We start from the raw sequence: 20,119 nt of genomic DNA on the forward strand, positions 1-20,119 counted from the left end.
CTACAAATACAGCTGTCTGAATGTCTATCAGCTGAACAAGGTAAAGACTAAAGCCCCCATATTCTAAAGACAGATGTCATTGTGTCGGCAGCTATCTCGCTCGAATCTCAAATATATAGGATTGCTTACTCTGCTGAACATTTCCGTGTTCTTTATAAGAGCCACTGCTATAAATCTCCAGCAGCAGTTTATCGCTTAGCGAACAAAAGGATCTACAGTCTGAAATCGGACATGCTGGATCAGTCAGAGCCCTCATAAACACTGGACTGTCAATGGAAGCTGTTGATATCGGCAGGTTTGGCCAAATTTAGCCTAATGTGTATAGGTTTCTTAACTACTGTCTGAAGTGTATGGGCACGGTCAGGGTATGTGCACATGACTTCTTTAAGACATCTGTGAATCCCTGGAGACAATTCAGGACACTTAGTCATCATTTTGTCCTGAAGCTACTTTTTTGCTTATTTTTAGTCATCTATTACGACATCTTTTAGCCATCAGTTATTGTTTAACTTTTTTTTTTACAAAATAGAAATGGACCAGTCAATTCTTTTAGCCAATTCATGTCTTAGGAAATCTGAAGCGGTTAAAAACCCCTCAAAGAACTGAACATATGAACAGCATGTCATCTTTACATTGCAGTGTATGAGTTCATTGTTTTCAGCATATATTTAGCACTTTTTCAGGCAGGTTACAGAGCAGATCTGTCTGAAAAAGGCGCTGTGTGCACACACCCTTAGTCTGGCTGATCAGTAGGGGGTGTGACCACTTAAAGTGCCTACGGCAGCATTAATGCCAAATACATAGTTGCATAGTTGGCTACTCATCTTATTAGCTACCTTGTAACACAATTTCTGTTGCACTGGCCTAATTTGGGTCACCTCCTTACTGCCGCACTGTCTCCATTACAAGGACCCTCTCTGACATTGACTGTACATGACACTTTAACTGGATATCACATTATTTGTAGTGTTTCTTTGACCTTTTCACACTTTTATTACTTGAACTGACAATTGATGGTATTTATCATGCAATCTAGTTATCAATATGTACTTCAATTTCTTTCACATAGACTATGGTATTTAAGATAGTGTTTCAGAGTTCTAGGTTTATTTAAGTGGGTCACCTCATTTTGGAGCTCTGTTGCCATGTGTCTAGTTTACACTATTCACATTCGACTGGCTGAGTTTTGTAGTCTTAGATGTTTTGTGGAGTATGTCTTCCTTTTTGTATTTTGGATGTAATAAACTTTAAATACATAGATTTGTATGATGTGATATATATTTTTTTCATTTCTGGTGGATGCGTGTGTAGGACACAGTGACTATTATCCTTTTTGCTGTGACTATCTTAGCTAATAGGTTTCAAACTGACCAGATGTGTCCAGATTCGTCATAAAAAACCTCAAAAGCTAAAACAGCTTGGCCATTTCAATGAGATATTAGCAAGACTTCTATTTAAAAAAGAATAGGTTTTGAAAAAATCCTTTTTAAGACTGATTTGAAAATGGAAAATTGTCCAAACTGGTTACTTTTTAAATACTTACGCTTAAACATTAACACTTTTTGATGCAGTCATGGATTACCCGAGTAGTAAAAAAAAGCATAAGGCTGCTTTCACACTAGCGTCTCGGTACGGGCCCGTCGCAGTGCGTCGGGCCAACGTACCGACGCATGCTGTGAAATAAATGCCTGACGTGGGCAGCGGAAGCAGTCTTACGACACTTCCGCTGCCCCGTTGCAAGGTCCGGGGAGGAGGGGGCAGAGTTTCGGCAGCGCATGCGCGGTGAAAAATGGTGGACACGACGCGCAAAAAAAGTTACATGTAACTTTTTTTGTGCCGACGGTCCGCCAAAACACGACGCAACCGTCGCACGACTGTTGCGACGTGTGGCGATACGTCACAATGCGTTGCTAATGTTAGTCTATTGGGAAAAAACGCATCCTGCAGACAACTTTGCAGGATGCATTTTTTCTCCTAAACATCGCATTGCGACGTACAGCCAAAACCGCTAGTGTGAAAGTAGCCTTACAATGCTTATGACTGCAAAGTAAGTAGTCAGTTACATATACTTTTGTAAATATTTCAATAAAAGAACCCGGCCACTATATAGAAATAAAAGAAAAAGCAGGATAAGAAAGTTCTGCACTTTTGCAAAGATTTAACCTTTAATGGAAGAAACAAAGACAGCAAGCTACTGTTTTCAATAATTACATTGTGCACTTTATAAAAGTAGAGATGCGCCCTCCCTGAAACTTATAATTACCACACAAAAAAAGAAAATATTACAACAAAGGCAAACAAGGACAACATTAATTCAGACAATAAAATTCCAATATTGGTAAATCAAGTGCTATCATTCTTAAGATAACTATTAATGTTGAGCGAGTGTACCCGTTGCTCGGGTTTTCCTGAGTACGCTAGGATGATTTCCGAGTATTTGTTAGTGTTCGGAGATTTCGTTTTCATCGTGGTAGCTGAATGATTTACAGCTAGTAGCCAGGCTGAGTACATGTTGGGGTTGCTTGGTTGCTAGGGAATCCCCACATGTAATCAAGCTGTCTAGTAGCTGTAAATCATTTAGCTGCCACGATGAAAACTAAATCTGCGAGTAGTCATAAATACTCGGAGGTCACCCGAGCGTGCTTGGGAAAACCGGTGCAACGAGTACACTCGCTCATCACTAATAACTATATATTAGGGATTTCAGACTGCCATTTTTTTAAGTAATTATTTATAGATAAAAGTACCCATACACCTAAAGCAGTGATTGACTAAGCAATAAGAAAGGAAGCCGTCTCACCACGATAACCTGTTATTTTCCAGAACTTGGAACAATGTCATTCCCATGGACAGAAATAAAAAAAGATTCTGTCCATGGCAGTAGATCTTTTCATGGACAGTCTTGGGATGTAATTAAGATTTTATAACTCTCCAAAAAATTCAAGACTTTATCTCGGTCTGAGTTGGATCTACCCTCAAGTCTCTTGTGATCGACTAATACTTATTTGGCTGACAGCTATCTCACCTGAGTCTCACATACACATCGGTACTCAGTTTAAGTAGCAAGTAGGTACCATACATCTCTTTTGGTGATTTATCTCATGGGGAACAAAAAGATTAGGTGTTTTATTTCAACAGACCCCAATCCTTTTCTTTAACCTACATGATCTGTACGGTGAGAACCATACAAATTAGACAGTTGGCAGATGAAAGTTTTTAATATTTCCAAGCAGCACTGTCAAACCTCTGTTGTTTAAATGTCGAACCCACAACAGAAACACCAAGCACTGTGATGCGACTGGCTCACCGATTCCAGCATTATGGGGTGCACTTCGACAGAACCAGGAGGCTGACTCAGTTCTTTCGTTACTCGCAGTCTCTGAAGCCTTTTGCCACACGAACACTTTTTTGTATACTTTGGGAACACCATTGCCTGCTTGCTTTCACTTGGCTTCATGTACAGTCCAGCACTATACACAGGATCATGCTTCACAAATGGCATGACCTTCTTCCTGTGCACTGTCCAAGTTGTAAAAGGTCTCACTTTATTTAGGCATATCCTTACATACAATGTGAGGTTGGTCAATGATGCAAACATTAGATGGAGTTTTTAGCACCTTTTCTATTTTTGCTTTTTGATTGTGAATTATAGAATATATCAACATTTTTTAGAAACAATGATTCCATTGTCTCAATTGGAAAAATTGAGAATGATGAAATGTAACTAAGGAAAACATGTCTAATAGGTGAGAAGATCAAGCTCTGCTTATTCTTATGATAAACATAAACTTTTACACCTACCATGGATCAGCAGAGATCATCTACGATTTAGACTCAAGAAAGGAGTTCCATTATGGATACTACTCCAGAAAATGTGTGGATCTAATTACTTGATGTGTCTGGTAATATTTTTGCATTGATTTCTTATTTAACCTGTTCTCCCTTATGGAAACTGAACGGATTAACATAGGGCCTATGTATTAAAAGTATTTACACCATGTTCCTCTTTATATTAACAAAAGTGTATGAGGTACTATTTATCAAACAATTATTTTTTTGCAAGAAGGTAAACTTATTTGTGAAAGAGAAATAAATGCTTTCCAAATAGTCCAAATGAAAGCCAGTCAATAGCCTGCAATCTAAGCATCAAGGACAACAAGAATGATTTGACTACTTACTGACTTGCCTTTAGTTTTTAAGTGAAAAAGAAGACATTCAGTGCATGAAATAATATTATTTTTAGTTGTTATTTATAGTTGTTATTTTTTACCCACTGAGTCCATATGCTTATTCATTGCAGTTTCTTTTTAGTAATTTATGTATTTTTTTCAGTTCACATAAAACAGCAGTCCTATATGTTTCCCTCATAGATCAGACTGTCTAATTCTTGGCTCTATCTTTCGATGATTTTCTTTTATTTAAGACTCCCCTATTTCACTTTTTCATGCTGTTTTTAAATCACAGGTGGCCTCCCTTGTTAATCACAGATTCCAAAATTACATTCCATAGAAAAGTCTATTTTCCTTGTATTATACAAGTGATATAAAATATGCAAAACAGTGTATGAAAATAAAGAAAAAATGGGCCTAAATGCATTGCTAAAATTACAGCCAAGAAAACTTAGTGTGAAAAAGATCAAACACTTGGTGTCTGCTAATTATAGTGTTATATGAATCTGAACTAGCAGACAAATGCCAGTAATACTGTCTTTTGCTTTGTTTCACTAGGGGGCAGTAATATCTATCTGTCCCTTTGCTATGGAGCCAAATGGTTGAATTTAGGAACCACATGTGGTTCCAGAATCCCTAATTGGGCAGCACTGCAGAATAAAAAAGAGGTATGACTTTTAGAAAGCAATTCCAGTCTCTTGGAAAAACTGAAGAAACATGCTTTATTAAGCCAAACTCAAAGGAAATGTATAATTAGCTGTTGAAATTACAACCCCAATCCCCCAAAAATTGATGATGTAAAGTGTCAAGAAGTCAGGAATGCAATAATTTGGAAATATCTTACAGCCATCTTTTATTTACTACAGCATATAGAACACATATTAGAAATTGAAAGTTAGACACTTTTCCATTTCATTTGAAAAAAAAAACTTATTTAGAAATTGATGACAACAATACATCTTCGAAAAGTTGGGACAGGATTAACAAAAGGCCAGAGATCTAAATGGTAGTAATGAAAAACAGCTGGGGATCAATTTTCAATATGACTGTGAATAAAAAGAGCTGATAGAGAGGCAGAGTCTCTTAGAAGCAAAGATAGTCAGAGGTTCACCAATCTGTGAACAACTTCGGCTAAAAATTGTGGAATACGTGCAGAAAAATGTTCCTTAACCCCTTAATGACCGCCAAAACGTCTTTTAACTGACCTGAGATATGTCGGCTGTATACTATAGTTGACAACTTGCTGCATCAGCCATGATCAGTGTTTGCACAGTCCATATCTGTTTAAACCCTTAGACGCTGCTGTAAATAGTGACTACATCATATAAATGGTTAACAGAGTGTGGGGGCTTCCTCTTTATCCCAATTAGTGCCCTCAGATCATGATTTTGTGGTCCTGATGTTTGCCATGGCAGTTTACGAGCAAATAGCGGCCTAAGAGTCTAACGACTGTAGTAATTTGCTCAGAAGGTACCAACATTTAGGTGGTAAAAATACACATTTTCATTTCTGTCATGCCACTTTGCATTAATTCCTGAAAAGTACCTGAAGGGTTAAGAAACTACCTGACAGCAGTCTTCAATATGTCAGGAGGTGCTGTTTTTAAAATGGTATAACTTTTGGGGGTTTCCCAATATATAAGACCCCTAAAGTCACTTCAAACATGGATAAGTCCTAAAAAAATTACTTTTGTAAATTTCCTTGAAAAAAATCAAAAATTACTGTTACATTTTTAAAACTCCTAAAATGCTAACAAAATAAAAGAACATTTTACAAATGGTGCTGATGTAAAGCAGACATGTGGGAAATGTTATTAATGTTTCGCTGTGGTATGACTATCTGGATTAAAGGAATAAGCATTCAAAGTTTGAAAATTGCTATTTTTTTTTACATTTTTCTCAAATTTCTGATACTTTTTTATAAATAAACACAAAACATATCGACCTAAATTTACCATTATCATAAAGTATAACATGTCACGAAAAAACAATCTAAAAATTACTGGGATTTGTGGAAGCATTGCAGAGTTATTACCACATAAAGTGACATTGGTCAGATTTCCAAAATTTGGCTCCGTCACTAAGGGTTTAATGTGAAAAAAATAAAAAAAAATAAAATAAAAAAAATATATATATATATATATATATATATATATATATATAAAAGATTCAGTCCTGCAGATCCTATGACATGCTGGGAGTTATAGTTCACTAAAGGAGTGGCAGAGTGCTTTATTGTGTTTTGGAAAGACTAACCTCTTAATTGTGGCAGCCAGCCAGCCAGCCTGTGGTGAGGTAAAAGCATCCCATGACTGCACACACAGAGCCCTCCCTCTTATTGCCTTTCCACAGCACAGGTAATGGAAGCCAGCAGATTCTAGTGTCGGAGTCTGAAGGACCTGTGATGATGTCAAGAAGAGGGAGGGCTCTGTGCTGCTCCAGCCCGCCCACTTCTGACATCATCACAGGTCCTCCTTGTGCTGCACAGCACTCAGCTCCAGCCCAGGAAGGTATGCAGCGATCTCCTCTCACCTGGCCCCTGCTGCTGCTGCCTCCTCCTCCCCAGGACACACGGATCTCCCCAGCTGCTGCAGGAATCAGCGCTGAGGAATCCATGTGTGTCGCTGCTTAAGTGCAGTATTCATTTGCTGCTCCTGGCTCACCGCTCAGCTGATAGGTGGGTGGGGAGTAGCTAATGAATATTCACTGCACTTAATCATCGGGACCACATGGTTTCCCCAGCAGCTGATTCCCAGCAGTGGGGACATTTTTCTGCCTCCTGAAGTGGGATATCATTGCGATCCCACTGGCTGCTGCCCCCCTCCCCACATGCTACATCCCTACCATAAGATGCACCCACACTTTCCTCCCAAATTTGGAGGAAAAAAAGTGCGTCTTATGGTCAGAAAAATACGGTAGTTCATAGCCTGAATCTCTAAAGGTATGATGTTGTATGTTTTCCTATGAAATGGTAGCTTACATATTTTAAAGAGTTTATCAATGCCCTGGCCCTGTCCTAATTTTCATTTCAATCACGTGACTTAGTTGAAAATCGACCCTCCAGTTGTTTCCATTACTACCACCTATGTTTTCAGCCTTTTGATAACTCTGTTCCAATTTGTATTAGATGTATTGCTGCCACTAATTATTAAATTAGTTATTTTTTTCAAATGAAATAGAAAAAGGTCTGACTTTAAACTTCTGAAATGTGTTCTATGTTCCAGTGTGAATAAAATATGGCTATAACAAATTTCCAACCCATTTCATTCTTGTTTTCTTTATATGTTACACAGTGAAAAAGCAGAGAAAAGAAACAGTCTTACCAACTCCAGGTCAGATTACCAATGCACTGGCAGGATGCAGGAAACCCCCAAAATGCACACAGATGAGGCTTGCATAGGGTGCCAGTCACACATTTGTGTACATTTTTAATACTAGGCAACTGCCCCCTCCATGAATTGGTAGGTTTGTGAGTGGTTTCTTCATCAGCATTTTGCACCTGTGCTGCCTCCGCCTTTATCATGGGGGTCTCCTGCAGCCTGCTAGTGCTTTGGTAATCTGACTTGGAGTTGGTAAAGTTGTTTTTTTCTGTGATATTTCTTGAATACATGTCCATGTGTGAGCCATTTTTTAATTTAGTACGGGGGCAAGTATGAGGACACTTGACGTGGGTTGCGAGCTTGCGTATTTTGGCCATTTTCCATCTTTTTAGTGCCCACTTTCCCATTATTTGCGGGATGCAGCCAGGTCCCCTAGTGTTGGTTGAGTAAGTTGGGGTGTTTGTCTTGTGGGGTGCACTTATATAGTGCTGGCAGTCCGCCTGATCTAATAATATGGGTGTCATCAATAGGTTGTAAGCGGGACACTGCATCACACATAGTTCTGTGTCTGGCACCCTATGCAAGCCTCATCTGTGTGCATTTTAATACTAGGCAACCACCCCCTCCATGAATTGATAGGTTTGTAAGTGGTTGCTTCATAAGTATTTTGGACCTGTGTTGCCCCTCCTTTATCATGGGGGTCTCCTGAATCCTGCTAGTGTATTGGTAATCTGACCTGGAGTTGGTATGGCTGTTTTTTTCTGTCATTTTTCTTTAATTTATGTCCTTCTGTGAGGTATTTTACACAGTGACCCATCTTTCTAAGGATTGGGTTGTTCAACCAAAGTAAAATTGTTATTGAATGAACTACAACTGGAATATACAATCATATTACTAACAAAAATGGCAACATTTGTGTTAGCCTCTCTTATTTGTTAGATATATTCATTTGGATTACTTGGATATTGCTAAAAGATTGGAAATGTCAGAACTAGCCGCAAAATTTTTCCATCATAATAGGCAACAATAAAAAAACAACAACAATGGGGCATATTTCTGAAAATTGTTTGATAAGTTAATTTTTAGTCTAGTCCAACTTTAGACCTGCTTTAATTAGCCATCAAGTACCTCTAACAGCCATGGGTGGATCTGAGATCCACCCGTGGCAGTTAACCAGTTAAATGCCGGTCAATCACTGACAGTGTCATTTAACACTCACACACAGGAAGCGAGTCATTGATCCTGCCATTCGGAGTGCCCATCACATTACTGCGGGGTACCAATGGGTTGTCATGACAGTCTGAGGTCCGCTGAAGACCCAGATGCCTGTCATCATGATCGTCCTGTGAATGCTGGACCGTTGTTGGCATTCATAAGAGATCATGATTTTTGCTATACATAGCAGTGCAGAAGCACTGCTATGTATAGCAAAGGTGATTGGAAAACTGCAGCTTCAAGTCTCGTGATATTGACCTGCAGATATGGGGTCAATGTGCAGGTTAACAGCGTTCCGACACACTATGAGGCACCAGCACTAAGAACCCCACTACAGAGAGGAAATTAACTTTATTCTCCAGGTAGTATTCAGCTTCCAGTCACAGGGGTGGTGCCAGCATGGCTTCTCTCTATACACTGAGTGGTAACCGAAACCGTGGCGGCACAAATCTATGATTGGAAGCCAAATGATGCCAGGGGAAATAAAGTTCTGGCAGAGGGGCTCTTAGTGCAGGTGCCCCACGGTGTCTGAATGTTATTAACCTGCAGATTAACCCTATATCTGCAGGTAAATAGTTTTATTTTACATGACAGGTTCACTTTAAAACCCTCATACAGCTGCATCAACTGAAAAATAAAAACATTACAGGTTTCGGAAACAGGCAAGATTTTTTTTTTTACGAATTTCGGAATTTCTTTCCCCCAATTCAAAAAGTACTATACAAGTTTGATTTTGTTGTAATCGTACTGACCTAGAAAATAATGTTCACAGGTCAATCACATGTTTAATCATGTTCATTTATATCATATCATGAACACAATAAAAACTAACACCCTCCCCCCACAAAAAAATGTGGAAGTTTTCAGCGCTTGGAATCTATTTCCTGTTTTACAGTACGTTGAATGGTAAAATAAATGGTGACATTCAAAACTACAACTCGTCCCGCAAAAAAGAAGACCTCGTACATCTATGTTGACAGAAGAATAAAAAAGTTATCGTTCTCAGAAAAAAAAGAGGAACTTTTTTTTTTACCATGTCAGGAAGGGATTAATTATCCAAATTTTATAGAGCTACGGTTATTCCTTCAAGGAAGGATGGGAAAAATCCCTTTGATATATACAGTAACAGTGTTGCTGTTTTCATGAAATGCATTCTCCAATTCTAGACTTTACACATGGAATATAATTGATAGAAGCATGGAGACACATTTATAGACACAGAGGTGTGTACACATCAAGTTATTGCAAAACCCGTCTGACAAGTCCAACAAAACATCATAAAAAGCTAATTAAAAATATGAAATACAAATGAACAACAAAGGCAATTACATAGTTTTCACCCCTAGAGGAAAAAATGGCAGCAATAAAGACAATGGGTTCTGGCACTCCATCAAACACAAGCTAACAAATAACTAAGGCAGAAACATCTAGCCTTCCTAAATCATGTCTAGTTTCTCGCTGCCAGCACATCTTCTATGCCAAACCTATTCTCATTGTGACTTTCACACATGCTTACATGACACGCTATAAATCAGACAGTTACATGGCTATGGAATCTACTCAGGCTATGTTTATGGTAATTTAATAATAGAGAAAGATAGAGATCGATATGAATAATCTATTGGGTCTCTAGTCTAAATTAAAACATAAAACTTTGGTAAAACAATAATATTGATCAGCTGTGATGTTTTTTTCCAGCAACTACCTCAGACAATCCAGATCAGGGTGTTGAATCTGGAAACTTTGATGGAATTTTGGAAACCTCCAGGTCTTGACAGCGTTTAGAAACAGAACACCAAACTATTAGATAAGTGTGGATGTGTTCATTGTTATAATTGGACTGACATAAATGGCTCATTCTCTTTTTTTCCTATGTGAATAAGTGTACATGGCTTTGAGAAACTTAATCAAGGCCAATGGCATTAAAAATAAAGCCACCTTGATATTAATATAAAGAAACAATTCTAATAGCATAGCTTCAAGTTACACATTTTTCAATTTAGACAATAAATTTCAGGCTTACAATTATCCTTCAAGTACAGTGGAAATAACTATTCTAGGGAAAAATGCAGTGCACAATGTACTTTGTTATATTGCAGAGGCTTTTTTCACACTAATAACTCATCTTTTTATTTTACTAAATAGCATTGAGAACCAAGCTCATTTGCTTCAAAGGAATTTATGAGAGTAAATGCTGTTATCTGGTCTAGGTTACTCATTTTGCATTGGTTTTCAGTGATGAGCAAAGCTGCTCCGATAAGGTTTTATCTGAGAATGTTCGGGTGCTAGCCGATTGACTTTGGCGTGCTCGAAAAATATGTTCGAGTCCCCGTGCCTGCATGCTTTGCGCCTGTTCGACAGCGGAAACACATGCAGGGATTGCCTAACAAACAGGGAATCCCCGCATGTGTTGTGGTTGTCGAACAGCCGTGAGAACATATTTTCAAGCACACCAAAGTCACTCGGTTAGCACCCGAACATACTGGATAACACCTAATCTGAGCACATTCGCTCATCACTATTGGTTTTCTGTTATTTTTGGTCATAAGATGTAGCAAAAAAATCCCAAAAGAGAGCCCGTTTGATTCAAATAAACACTTTGTCACAAGGAAGGGTGGCACCAATTTAAAGACAGCTCTGAGTCTTAAAAAGTAGGAATATCTGAGATATGCCGAATAGCTGTCTCACAAAGCAATGTAAAAATAAAAACGCTGTTATGTGAATGTGGTGAGGGAAAAATGGAAAAAAACTATGCATCTTGGCCAGTTGCAAAATTAAGGGATATTAATCAAAAGGGATCCATTAGAAGCCCCTTGATCAACAATCAAAAATTTTTGAATGAAGATACCTTCCTGGCATGGAAAGTCTCTGAAAACCATAATGTCTCTCACCTCTCCTCATTTTTCAGAATCCAGGAGACTGGCGTTGAGAGGACTTTTTAATGGTTAGAATATTCTCCAGCTGGCATCTACTTTATACAGTAGATTGCTTTTTAGTAAGTCTGCAGACTTAACACCTACATTTGTATGGTCATGGGAATAAAAACTCAATAGTCTGTAAGGGAATGTCATATCCAGAAGAATAATTCAAAAATCTTGACTAGATGTTACAGATGACCAGAAAAAATACACTGCTCAAAAAACATAAAGGGAACAATAAAATCTCACATCCTAGTTATCACTGAATGAAATATTCCAGTTGTAAATCTTTATTCATTACATAGTGGAATGTGTTGAGAACAATAAAACCTAAAAATGATCAATGTAAATCACAACTAATATCCCACGGAGGTCTGGAGTTGGAATGATGCTCAAAATGGAAAGTGAAGTTACAGGCTGATCCAACTTCAGCGGAAATGCCTCAAGACAAGGAAATGATGTTCAGTAGTGTGTATGGCCTCCATGTGCCTGTATAATCTCCCTACAACACCTGGGCATGCTCCTGATGAGGCAGCGGATGGTCTCCTGAGGGATCTCCTCCCAGACCTGGACTAAAGCATCCGCCAACTCCTGGACAGTCTGTGGTGCAATGTGACGTTTGTGGATGGTGAGAGACATGATGTCCCAGATGTGTTCAATCGGATTCAGGTCTGGGGAATGGGCGGGCCAGTCCATAGCTTTAATACCTTCATCTTGCAGGAACTGCTGACACACTCCAGCCACATGAGGTCTGGCATTGTCCTGCATTAGGAGGAACCCAGGGCCAACCGCACCAGGATATGGTCTCACAAGGGGTGTGAGGATCTCATCTCGGTACCTAATGGCAGTCAGGCTACCTCTGGCGAGCACATGGAGGGCTGTGCGGCCCTCCAAAGAAATGCCACCGCACACCATTACTGACCCACTGCCAAACCGGTCATGCTGAAGGATGTTGCAGGCAGCAGATCACTCTCCACTGCGTCTACAGAATCTGTCACATCTGTCACATGTACTCCGTGTGAACCTGCTTTCATCTGTGAAGAGCACAGGGTGCCAGTGGCGAATTTGCCAATCCTGGTGTTCTGTGGCAAATGCCAAGTGTCCTGCACGGTGTTGGGCTGTGAACACAACCCCCATCTGTGGACATCGGGCACTGAGACCATCCTCATGGAGTCGGTTTCTAACCGTTTGTGCGGACACAATTTCATTTGTGGCCTGCTGGAGGTCATTTTGTCATTTTGTAGGGCTCTGGCAGTGCTCCTCCTGTTCCTCCTTGCACAAAGGCTGAGGTAGCAATCCTGCTGCTGGGTTGTTGCCCTTCTACGGCCCTCTCCATGTCTCCTGGTGTACTGGCCTGTGTCCTGGTAGCGCCTCCAGCCTCTGGACACTATGCTGACAGACACAGCAAACCTTCTTGCCACAGTTCACATTGATGTGCCATCCTGGATGAGCTGCACTACCTGAGCCACTTTTGTGGGTTGTAGAGTCTGTCTCATGCTACCATGAGTGTCAAAGCACAACCAACATTCAAAAGTGACAAAAACATCAGCCAGAAAGCATTGGTACGGAGATGTGGTCTGTGGTCCCCACCTGCAGAACCACTCCTTTATTGAGTGTGTCTTGATAATTGCCAATAATTTCCATCTGTTGTCTATTCCATTTGCACAACAGCATGTGAAATTGATTGTCAAACAGTGTTGCTTCCTAAGTGGACAGTTTGATTTCACAGAAGTTTGATTTACTTGGAGTTATATTCTGTTGTTTAAGTGTTCCCTTTATTTTTTTGAGCAGTGTACATGGGATGCATTTAGCTGTATCTGAAGTATGCTGATATCATTGTTGTGTGATCAACATTTAATGGTCCTGTCCGGCATTACAGACATATGACACACTATCTGCAAGGAGTTTGTATGTTCTCCCCGTGTTTGTGTGGGTTTCCTCCGAGCACTCCGGTTTCCTCCCACACTCCAAAGACATACTGATAGGGAATTTAGATTGTGAGCCCCATCGGGGACAGCGATGATAATGTGTGCAAAACTGTAATGCGCTGCGGAATATGTTGGCGCTATATAAATAAAGAGATTACTAGTATTATTATTTGTGACATCTTCTTTTAGGTGACTGATGCAAGGGTGATCCTGGTACAATATCTGTAGTTAGGAGAGGACTTTCCTGACAGTGGTACACATAGTGATGTACAGTACAAACAATGGCATCCAGCTGAGACCCCCCTAATGTCAGAATGTGGTTTGTAGAAATGAATCATTTGTTGCTGAGGGTCATAATAAATCTGAATAGGTCATGTCACATGGGTACTCTAGAAGCCTCGATTGAAAGATCATCTGACAACTGTAAGTGCCAAGACATACTGTACAGTTCATGTTATTGTTGAACTTTTGCTCATTTTAACTATTACCTCTTTATGTTCTCTGTATGTAATGTTGAAAAAAATATTTAAATGACTAATGAAAAAAGAAAAATCCACTCAATAGATTTTAACTTTGATCAATTAAAACAGATCGATTAGAAACCTAGGTCTTTGTAGCCATGGTGAACAACATATTACAAAATTGCAGTGTTAACAGAAAGAAGGGGAATGGTTCCTGATTCCATGAAAATAGTATATATTTTTTGTAGAATTTTTGTTTTAATTCACAAGAAAAATGTTTTTGGAGAGTGAAAAACTAAATATGATTAAATGAAACCAATATGCTCACAATTACTGTAAGTTCTAATACAATAAATATGCATGCAACTAATATTATTTATCTCAAAGCATAGATGGGTAAAAGCCACCTAAAATAATGGAAAAATCAAAAAGTAATATCTAATATCAGATGGTCTTCAATGTAACATAAAATGTTGCTAGCTGACATAACCAAGTGAGAGCAAGTTTCTCTACAATAATTGTGAAGCACAACATATATAAGTGTCTGAAACATCTCTTAACCTCTTGTGAGGAGGTCACCTTATTAGATTTATGGAAATAAATGAGATTATTTATCTATATAATTGAACATTACAGAGATGGATTATGCTGGGATTAAAGAGCTAGAAAGAGTTCAAGATATGCACAATGTACCGTATTTTCTGGCGTATAAGATGACTTTTTAACCCCTCAAAATCTTCTTAAAAGTCGGGGGTCATCTTATACGCCGGGTACAGACAAATGTGCATATGGTGGGTGGGGGGGAGTGGTCCCGATGACGAAGAGAGGGGGCGTCTCACAGGAAAGTGTGAGTGGAGTAGCCCCGTTACCTCATTCGGCAGCGTGAGGGTCTCTGTGCTGGGGAGCGGCGGCTCCTCATTGTGGTAGCATAGGGTTTCTGTGCTGGGAGCGGCAGCTCCTCTTCGTGCCGTGGGGGCTCTGTGCTGTGGGGTGGTGCATCTTCTTGCAGTGTAGGGGCTCCTCCGGCATCTCCTCAAGGCCCGGAGGCACCGGCAGCTCCATTGCTGCGATACGGTGGCCTCCGGGAAAATGGCCGCTGGGGGCGGCGCATGCTCAGATTCAGATCTCGTCCCGAGAAGATGCACCGCCCCACGGCACGAAGAGGAGCTGCTGCTCCCAGCACAGAAACCCTATGCTACCGCAATGAGGAGCCACCACTCCCCAGCACGCTGCCGCAATGAGGTAATAGGGGGCTACTCCACTCACACTTTCCTGTGAGACGCCCCCTCTTCATCATCGGGACCACTCCCCACCCCAAAAGGCACATTAGTCACCGGCCCAATAAGACGACATACGGCATATAAGAAGACCCCCGACTTTTAAGAAGATTTCATATTTTAACTGGAAAAGTTGGGGGGTCATCTTATACGCCCAGTCGTCTTATATGCCGGAAAATACGGTAGTCTGTAGACAAGAAAATATGGAGGTTTCAGGCACTCATCATTATACTTGTATGTGATTTTTTACAATTTGGCATCCATAAATAGGCTTGAATAAATAAATAGGCTTGAATACAAAAATAATCATTCAATTTTTTTAAAGAGTTAACTCTTACTACTTGGTACAGAAGTCCTATGCAAACTCAAAGAGGCTGTCTTAACCTTTTAGTAACCTTCAATACGTCTTTTTACTGACCTGAGATTTAAGAGAATAGCATCCCCCAAAGGGTGAAAAAGCAACAGCTGTTAACTGTACACTATAACTGACACCCTACTGCATCACCAATGGTCGGTGTTGGCAATGATCATACCTGTTTAACCACTTAGATGCTGTAGTCAATAGTGACAATGGCATCTAGATGGTTGACAGAATGTGGGGGCTCCCTCTTTACCCTAATGGCACTCTAAGATCATAATTGTGTGGTCCTAATGATTGCCATGGCATTTCATGGCGAAATAATGGCCTTAGACTCTGCCAGCCATAATGTCCTGTTCAGAAGATATCAACATTTAGGTGCTGAAAATAAATTTTTCATGCTGTCATGACACTATGAAATAATTGCTGAAAATTAATTGAATAAACTATCTGAGAGCAGTTCGGAATAGCAGAGCAGTTTTTTAAATGTTATCACTTTTGGAGGTTTTCCTTTATATAGGTCCCCAAAAGTCACATCAAAACCGAATAGGTCCCTAAAAAAGTTTTGTAAATTTCCTTGAAAAATTGCTGCCAAATTCTTAAACTTTCTAACATCTTAACAAAATTAAACACAATGAAAAACGGTTCTGATCTAAAGCAGACATAAGGAAAATTATATTTATTTTTTTGTCTAGTATGACTATTTGGATTAAAGGGATAATCAAAGATTGAAAATTGCAATTTTTTTGTCAAATTTCTGATATTTTTATAAATAAATGCAAAACATATCAACCTAAATTTAACATAAAGTACAATGCATCACACTGGAATATGTTGACGCATTCCAGAGTTATTGCCCAATAAAGTGTCAGATTTTTGTATGTTCTCTCGGTGTTTGCGTGGGTTTCCTCCGGGTTCTTCAGTTCCTCCCACACTCCAAAGACATACTGATAGGGAATTTAGATTGTGAGCCCCATCGGGGACAGAGATGATAATGTGTGCAAACTGTAAAGCGCTGCGTAATATGTTGACACTATATAAATGAAAAGATTATTATTATTTGAAAATGTTTGCCTGTCTCACTAAGGGGTTAACATGGAGGTTGCGTTGACAACCCCTTTCAATAGGAAAATCAGCCTGATGGACTCAGGTCTGCTCTCAAAGCCCCATTGCGTTTGTTGCTACAATGTAGGTGAATCTCTGATTCCCTCCCTGGTTGCTGTGCGAATAGTAAGTATTACATGGAGGTCATTCAAATAAATGGCCATCCACATAATACATGTAGATGTTACGATCTACTTGTAGTGGCTGTCACAGGGTACTACACATCCACCTTCTATTTATTTGAATAGGAGGCAGATGTGTATTACCAAGCCCCGGCCACTACAAGTAAATCGCCAGCTCCACAAGTAAATACTTCCAGCCGGCGGCGGACAACACCGATAACAGTTGATGCCAGGTGTGATGGGTGTTGAACCCCAGCTTATCAGACATTGATGACCAATCCTAAGGATAGATCATTTATGTTAAAGAAGTAGACAACGTCTTTAAGCAACCTCATTAATATCAATCTTTTTGAGTAAATGAAGTCTTGGATAAGTGCTCACAATTATTTCTACGAGCATTCAAAAGCAGTCAATGCCACCGTAAAATGAAAAAGAAGCATGAAGTAATAAAAAATGATCATCCATTCTTAGAAATATGTTTTTAAAAATATGCTTTTCTCTCTTCTAGTACACAGAACAAAAAAATGTTGGTCTAGCAAGGTGGAACTTTTATAAAGAAACATAGTGAGTAATGGCAAGCTTGATTGAAAAAGAATTGTTGGACCTCAGATCACACCTCTTTTTTGTACCTGTTCCTGATACCACCACATCTCGGTTTGGGGATTCAGACATGGCATCGGCCAACCGTTCACGAAGACCCTCATCGGTGCTTTCAATAGACGAGATATGGCGTAAACCGAAGCTGTCTGGCCAGCTACCACATACTTCCAGCAGCGTAACACTCCTATCATAGGCACCTATTGCAAAGAAAAAAAAAGAAAACATGAGATTCTTATGTTCCAAGTATTATATAAAAATGTATGTTTCAAATATTGAAAATGATTCTTAGATTTATATATTTTTCATTTTGCTACATATAATATATATGTGTAATGTATGTCATATTTTACATTACACATTATCTTTGTAAACTGAACGTAATATTCATGGGTTTTTTTGCGAATAAGCTAACCAAAAACATTTTGTGACTACTTTTCTAATACATCCCAAAATCTGCATAGAGACTATTAAGAACTAGAGGTAATAACTAGGAAAAAATATTTTAACCATTTTAAACAGCTCTAACATCATCATTTTTCTACAAATGGCCTGCTAAACACAGAGACAGATATCAACATGAGTTCCATCAATGGCTGGTTGGGGCAAAAGGGAGGTGATTTGAACTATTTTTATTTTTTAATATTTTTAAAAACATTTTTTTTTACTTTTGGCATGCTTGAATAGTCTCTATGGGAGACTAGAAGCTGCCATAACCCAATCGCCTCTGCTACATACGGGCGATGATCAGATCGCCTGTATGTAGCAGAATTACTCACTTGCTATGAGCGCCGACCACCGGGCAGCGCTCATAGCAATCCTGCAGTGACAACCACAGAGGTCTGCAGGAAATCTCTGGTTGTCATTACAACCCATCAGTGACACGCGATCACATGGCGCAATTGCTGGAAGTGCATGTTAAATGCAGCTGTCAGAGTTTGACAGCGGCATTTAACGTGATTCACCCGCGGCTGTTTCAGGCACATGTGAACTGTTCGAAATAGATGGATGGGAAAAGATGTGGGCTCACTGCAGGGAAGAAGTCCGACATTGGCGTACATTTACACCCGATGTTGGAAAGTGGTCAAACAATTCCTTGACGGGAAAAGAAAAAAAACAAAACAAGGCAGCTCGCAATATAAAAGTAATGCAAATCCACAATACAATACTAAAAGTATTTATTGTACTCACAGAGAATCCATTAAAATCAACATTAAATAAAATACCATTGTGGTTTAATGCTTCATTTGGGGCAAAGCAAGCTGGTAAAACTCAAGTAGGGCAATGAACCAGAATACCCTTGTCTTCTGGTATTTATCCATGGTGTGCACAATATCAGTATATCATTTTTCATTTAGTTTACTTATTGATGATTTGGAATAATTTGGTATAATCCCATGTGTTTCCAACAAATATCCTTATAAGGGTTTGGATTGTGGTAAAGCAGAACTCAGAGCACACGTGAAGGGACTATTGGTAAGACTACTGTCATGTCATAAAATATTGACACCTCCATGAGATAATGTTAACTGTTCTTCAAACATACAGTTATATGAAAAAGTTTGGGCACCCCTATTAATCTTAAGCTTAATGTTTTATAAAAATAGTTTTTTTTGCAACAGCTATTTTAGTTTCATATATCTAATAACTGTTGGACACAGTAATGTTTCTGCCTTGAAATGAGGTTTATTGTACTAACAGAAAATGTGCAATCTGCATTCAAACAAAATTTGACAGGTGCATAAGTATGGGCACCTCACCAGAAAAGTGACATTAATATTTAGTAGATCCTCCTTTTGCAAAAATAACAGCCTCTAGTCGCTTTCTGTAGCTTTTAATGAGTTCCTGGATCCTGGATGAAGGTATTTTTGACTATTCCTCTTTACAAAACAATTCCAGTTCAGTTAAGTTTGATGGTCGCCGAGCATGGACAGCCCTCTTCAAATGATCCCACAGATGTTCAATGATATTCAGGTCTAGGGACTGGGATGGCCATTCCAGAACAGTGTAATTGTTCCTCTGCATGAATGCCTGAGTAGATTTGGAGCGGTGTTTTGGATCATTGTCTTGCTGAAAGATCCATCCCCTGCGTAACTTCAACTTTGTCAGTGATTCATGAACATTATTGTCAAGAATCTGCTGATACTGAGAGGAATCCATGCGTCCCTCAACTTTAACAAGATTCCCTGTGCCGGCATTGGCCACACAGCCCCAAAGCATGATGGAACCTCCACCAAATTTTACTGTGGGTAGCAAGTGTTTTTCTTGGAATGCTGTGTTTTTTTGCCGCCATGCATAACACCTTTTTGTATGACCAAACAACTCAATCTTGGTTTCATCAGTCCACAGGACCTTCTTCCAAAAAGAAATTGGCTTCTCCAAATGTGCTTTTGCATACCTCAGCCGACTGTTTGTGGCGTGCTTGCAGAAACGGCTTCTTTCGCATCACTCTCCCATACAGCTTCTCCTTGTGCAAAGTGCGTTGTATAGTTGACCGATGCACAGTGACACCATCTGCAGCAAGTTGATGCTGCAGCTCTCTGGAGGTGGTCTGAGGATTGTCCTTGACTCATCTCACCATTCTTCTTCTCTGCCTTTCTGATGTTTTTCTTGGCCTGCCACTTCTGGCCTTAACATGAACTGTACCTGTG

At 39.5% G+C, this 20,119-nt stretch overlaps 1 protein-coding gene across 10 annotated transcripts in view; it reads right to left on the minus strand.

The window, feature by feature from the left end:
- The window catches only part of BCAS3 (BCAS3 microtubule associated cell migration factor), a 1,590,540-nt gene that overhangs the window by 97,784 nt on the left and 1,472,637 nt on the right, over positions 1-20,119 (minus strand). For 7 of the 10 annotated variants that reach the window (XM_077296225.1, XM_077296223.1, XM_077296219.1 and 4 more), the window contains one exon: positions 17,501-17,668. The exons of 1 other annotated variant lie outside the window; for it this stretch is intronic. In XM_077296225.1, coding sequence (XP_077152340.1) covers positions 17,501-17,668 — 168 coding nt within the window. Of the gene's footprint in view, positions 1-17,487; positions 17,669-20,119 lie in introns of all 10 variants that reach the window. 2 more of the 10 variants (XM_077296228.1, XM_077296227.1) reach the window with 1 other exon arrangement.

This window comes from Ranitomeya variabilis, chromosome 3, assembly GCF_051348905.1.
Source record: "Ranitomeya variabilis isolate aRanVar5 chromosome 3, aRanVar5.hap1, whole genome shotgun sequence".
Lineage (NCBI taxonomy): Eukaryota > Metazoa > Chordata > Amphibia > Anura > Dendrobatidae > Ranitomeya > Ranitomeya variabilis.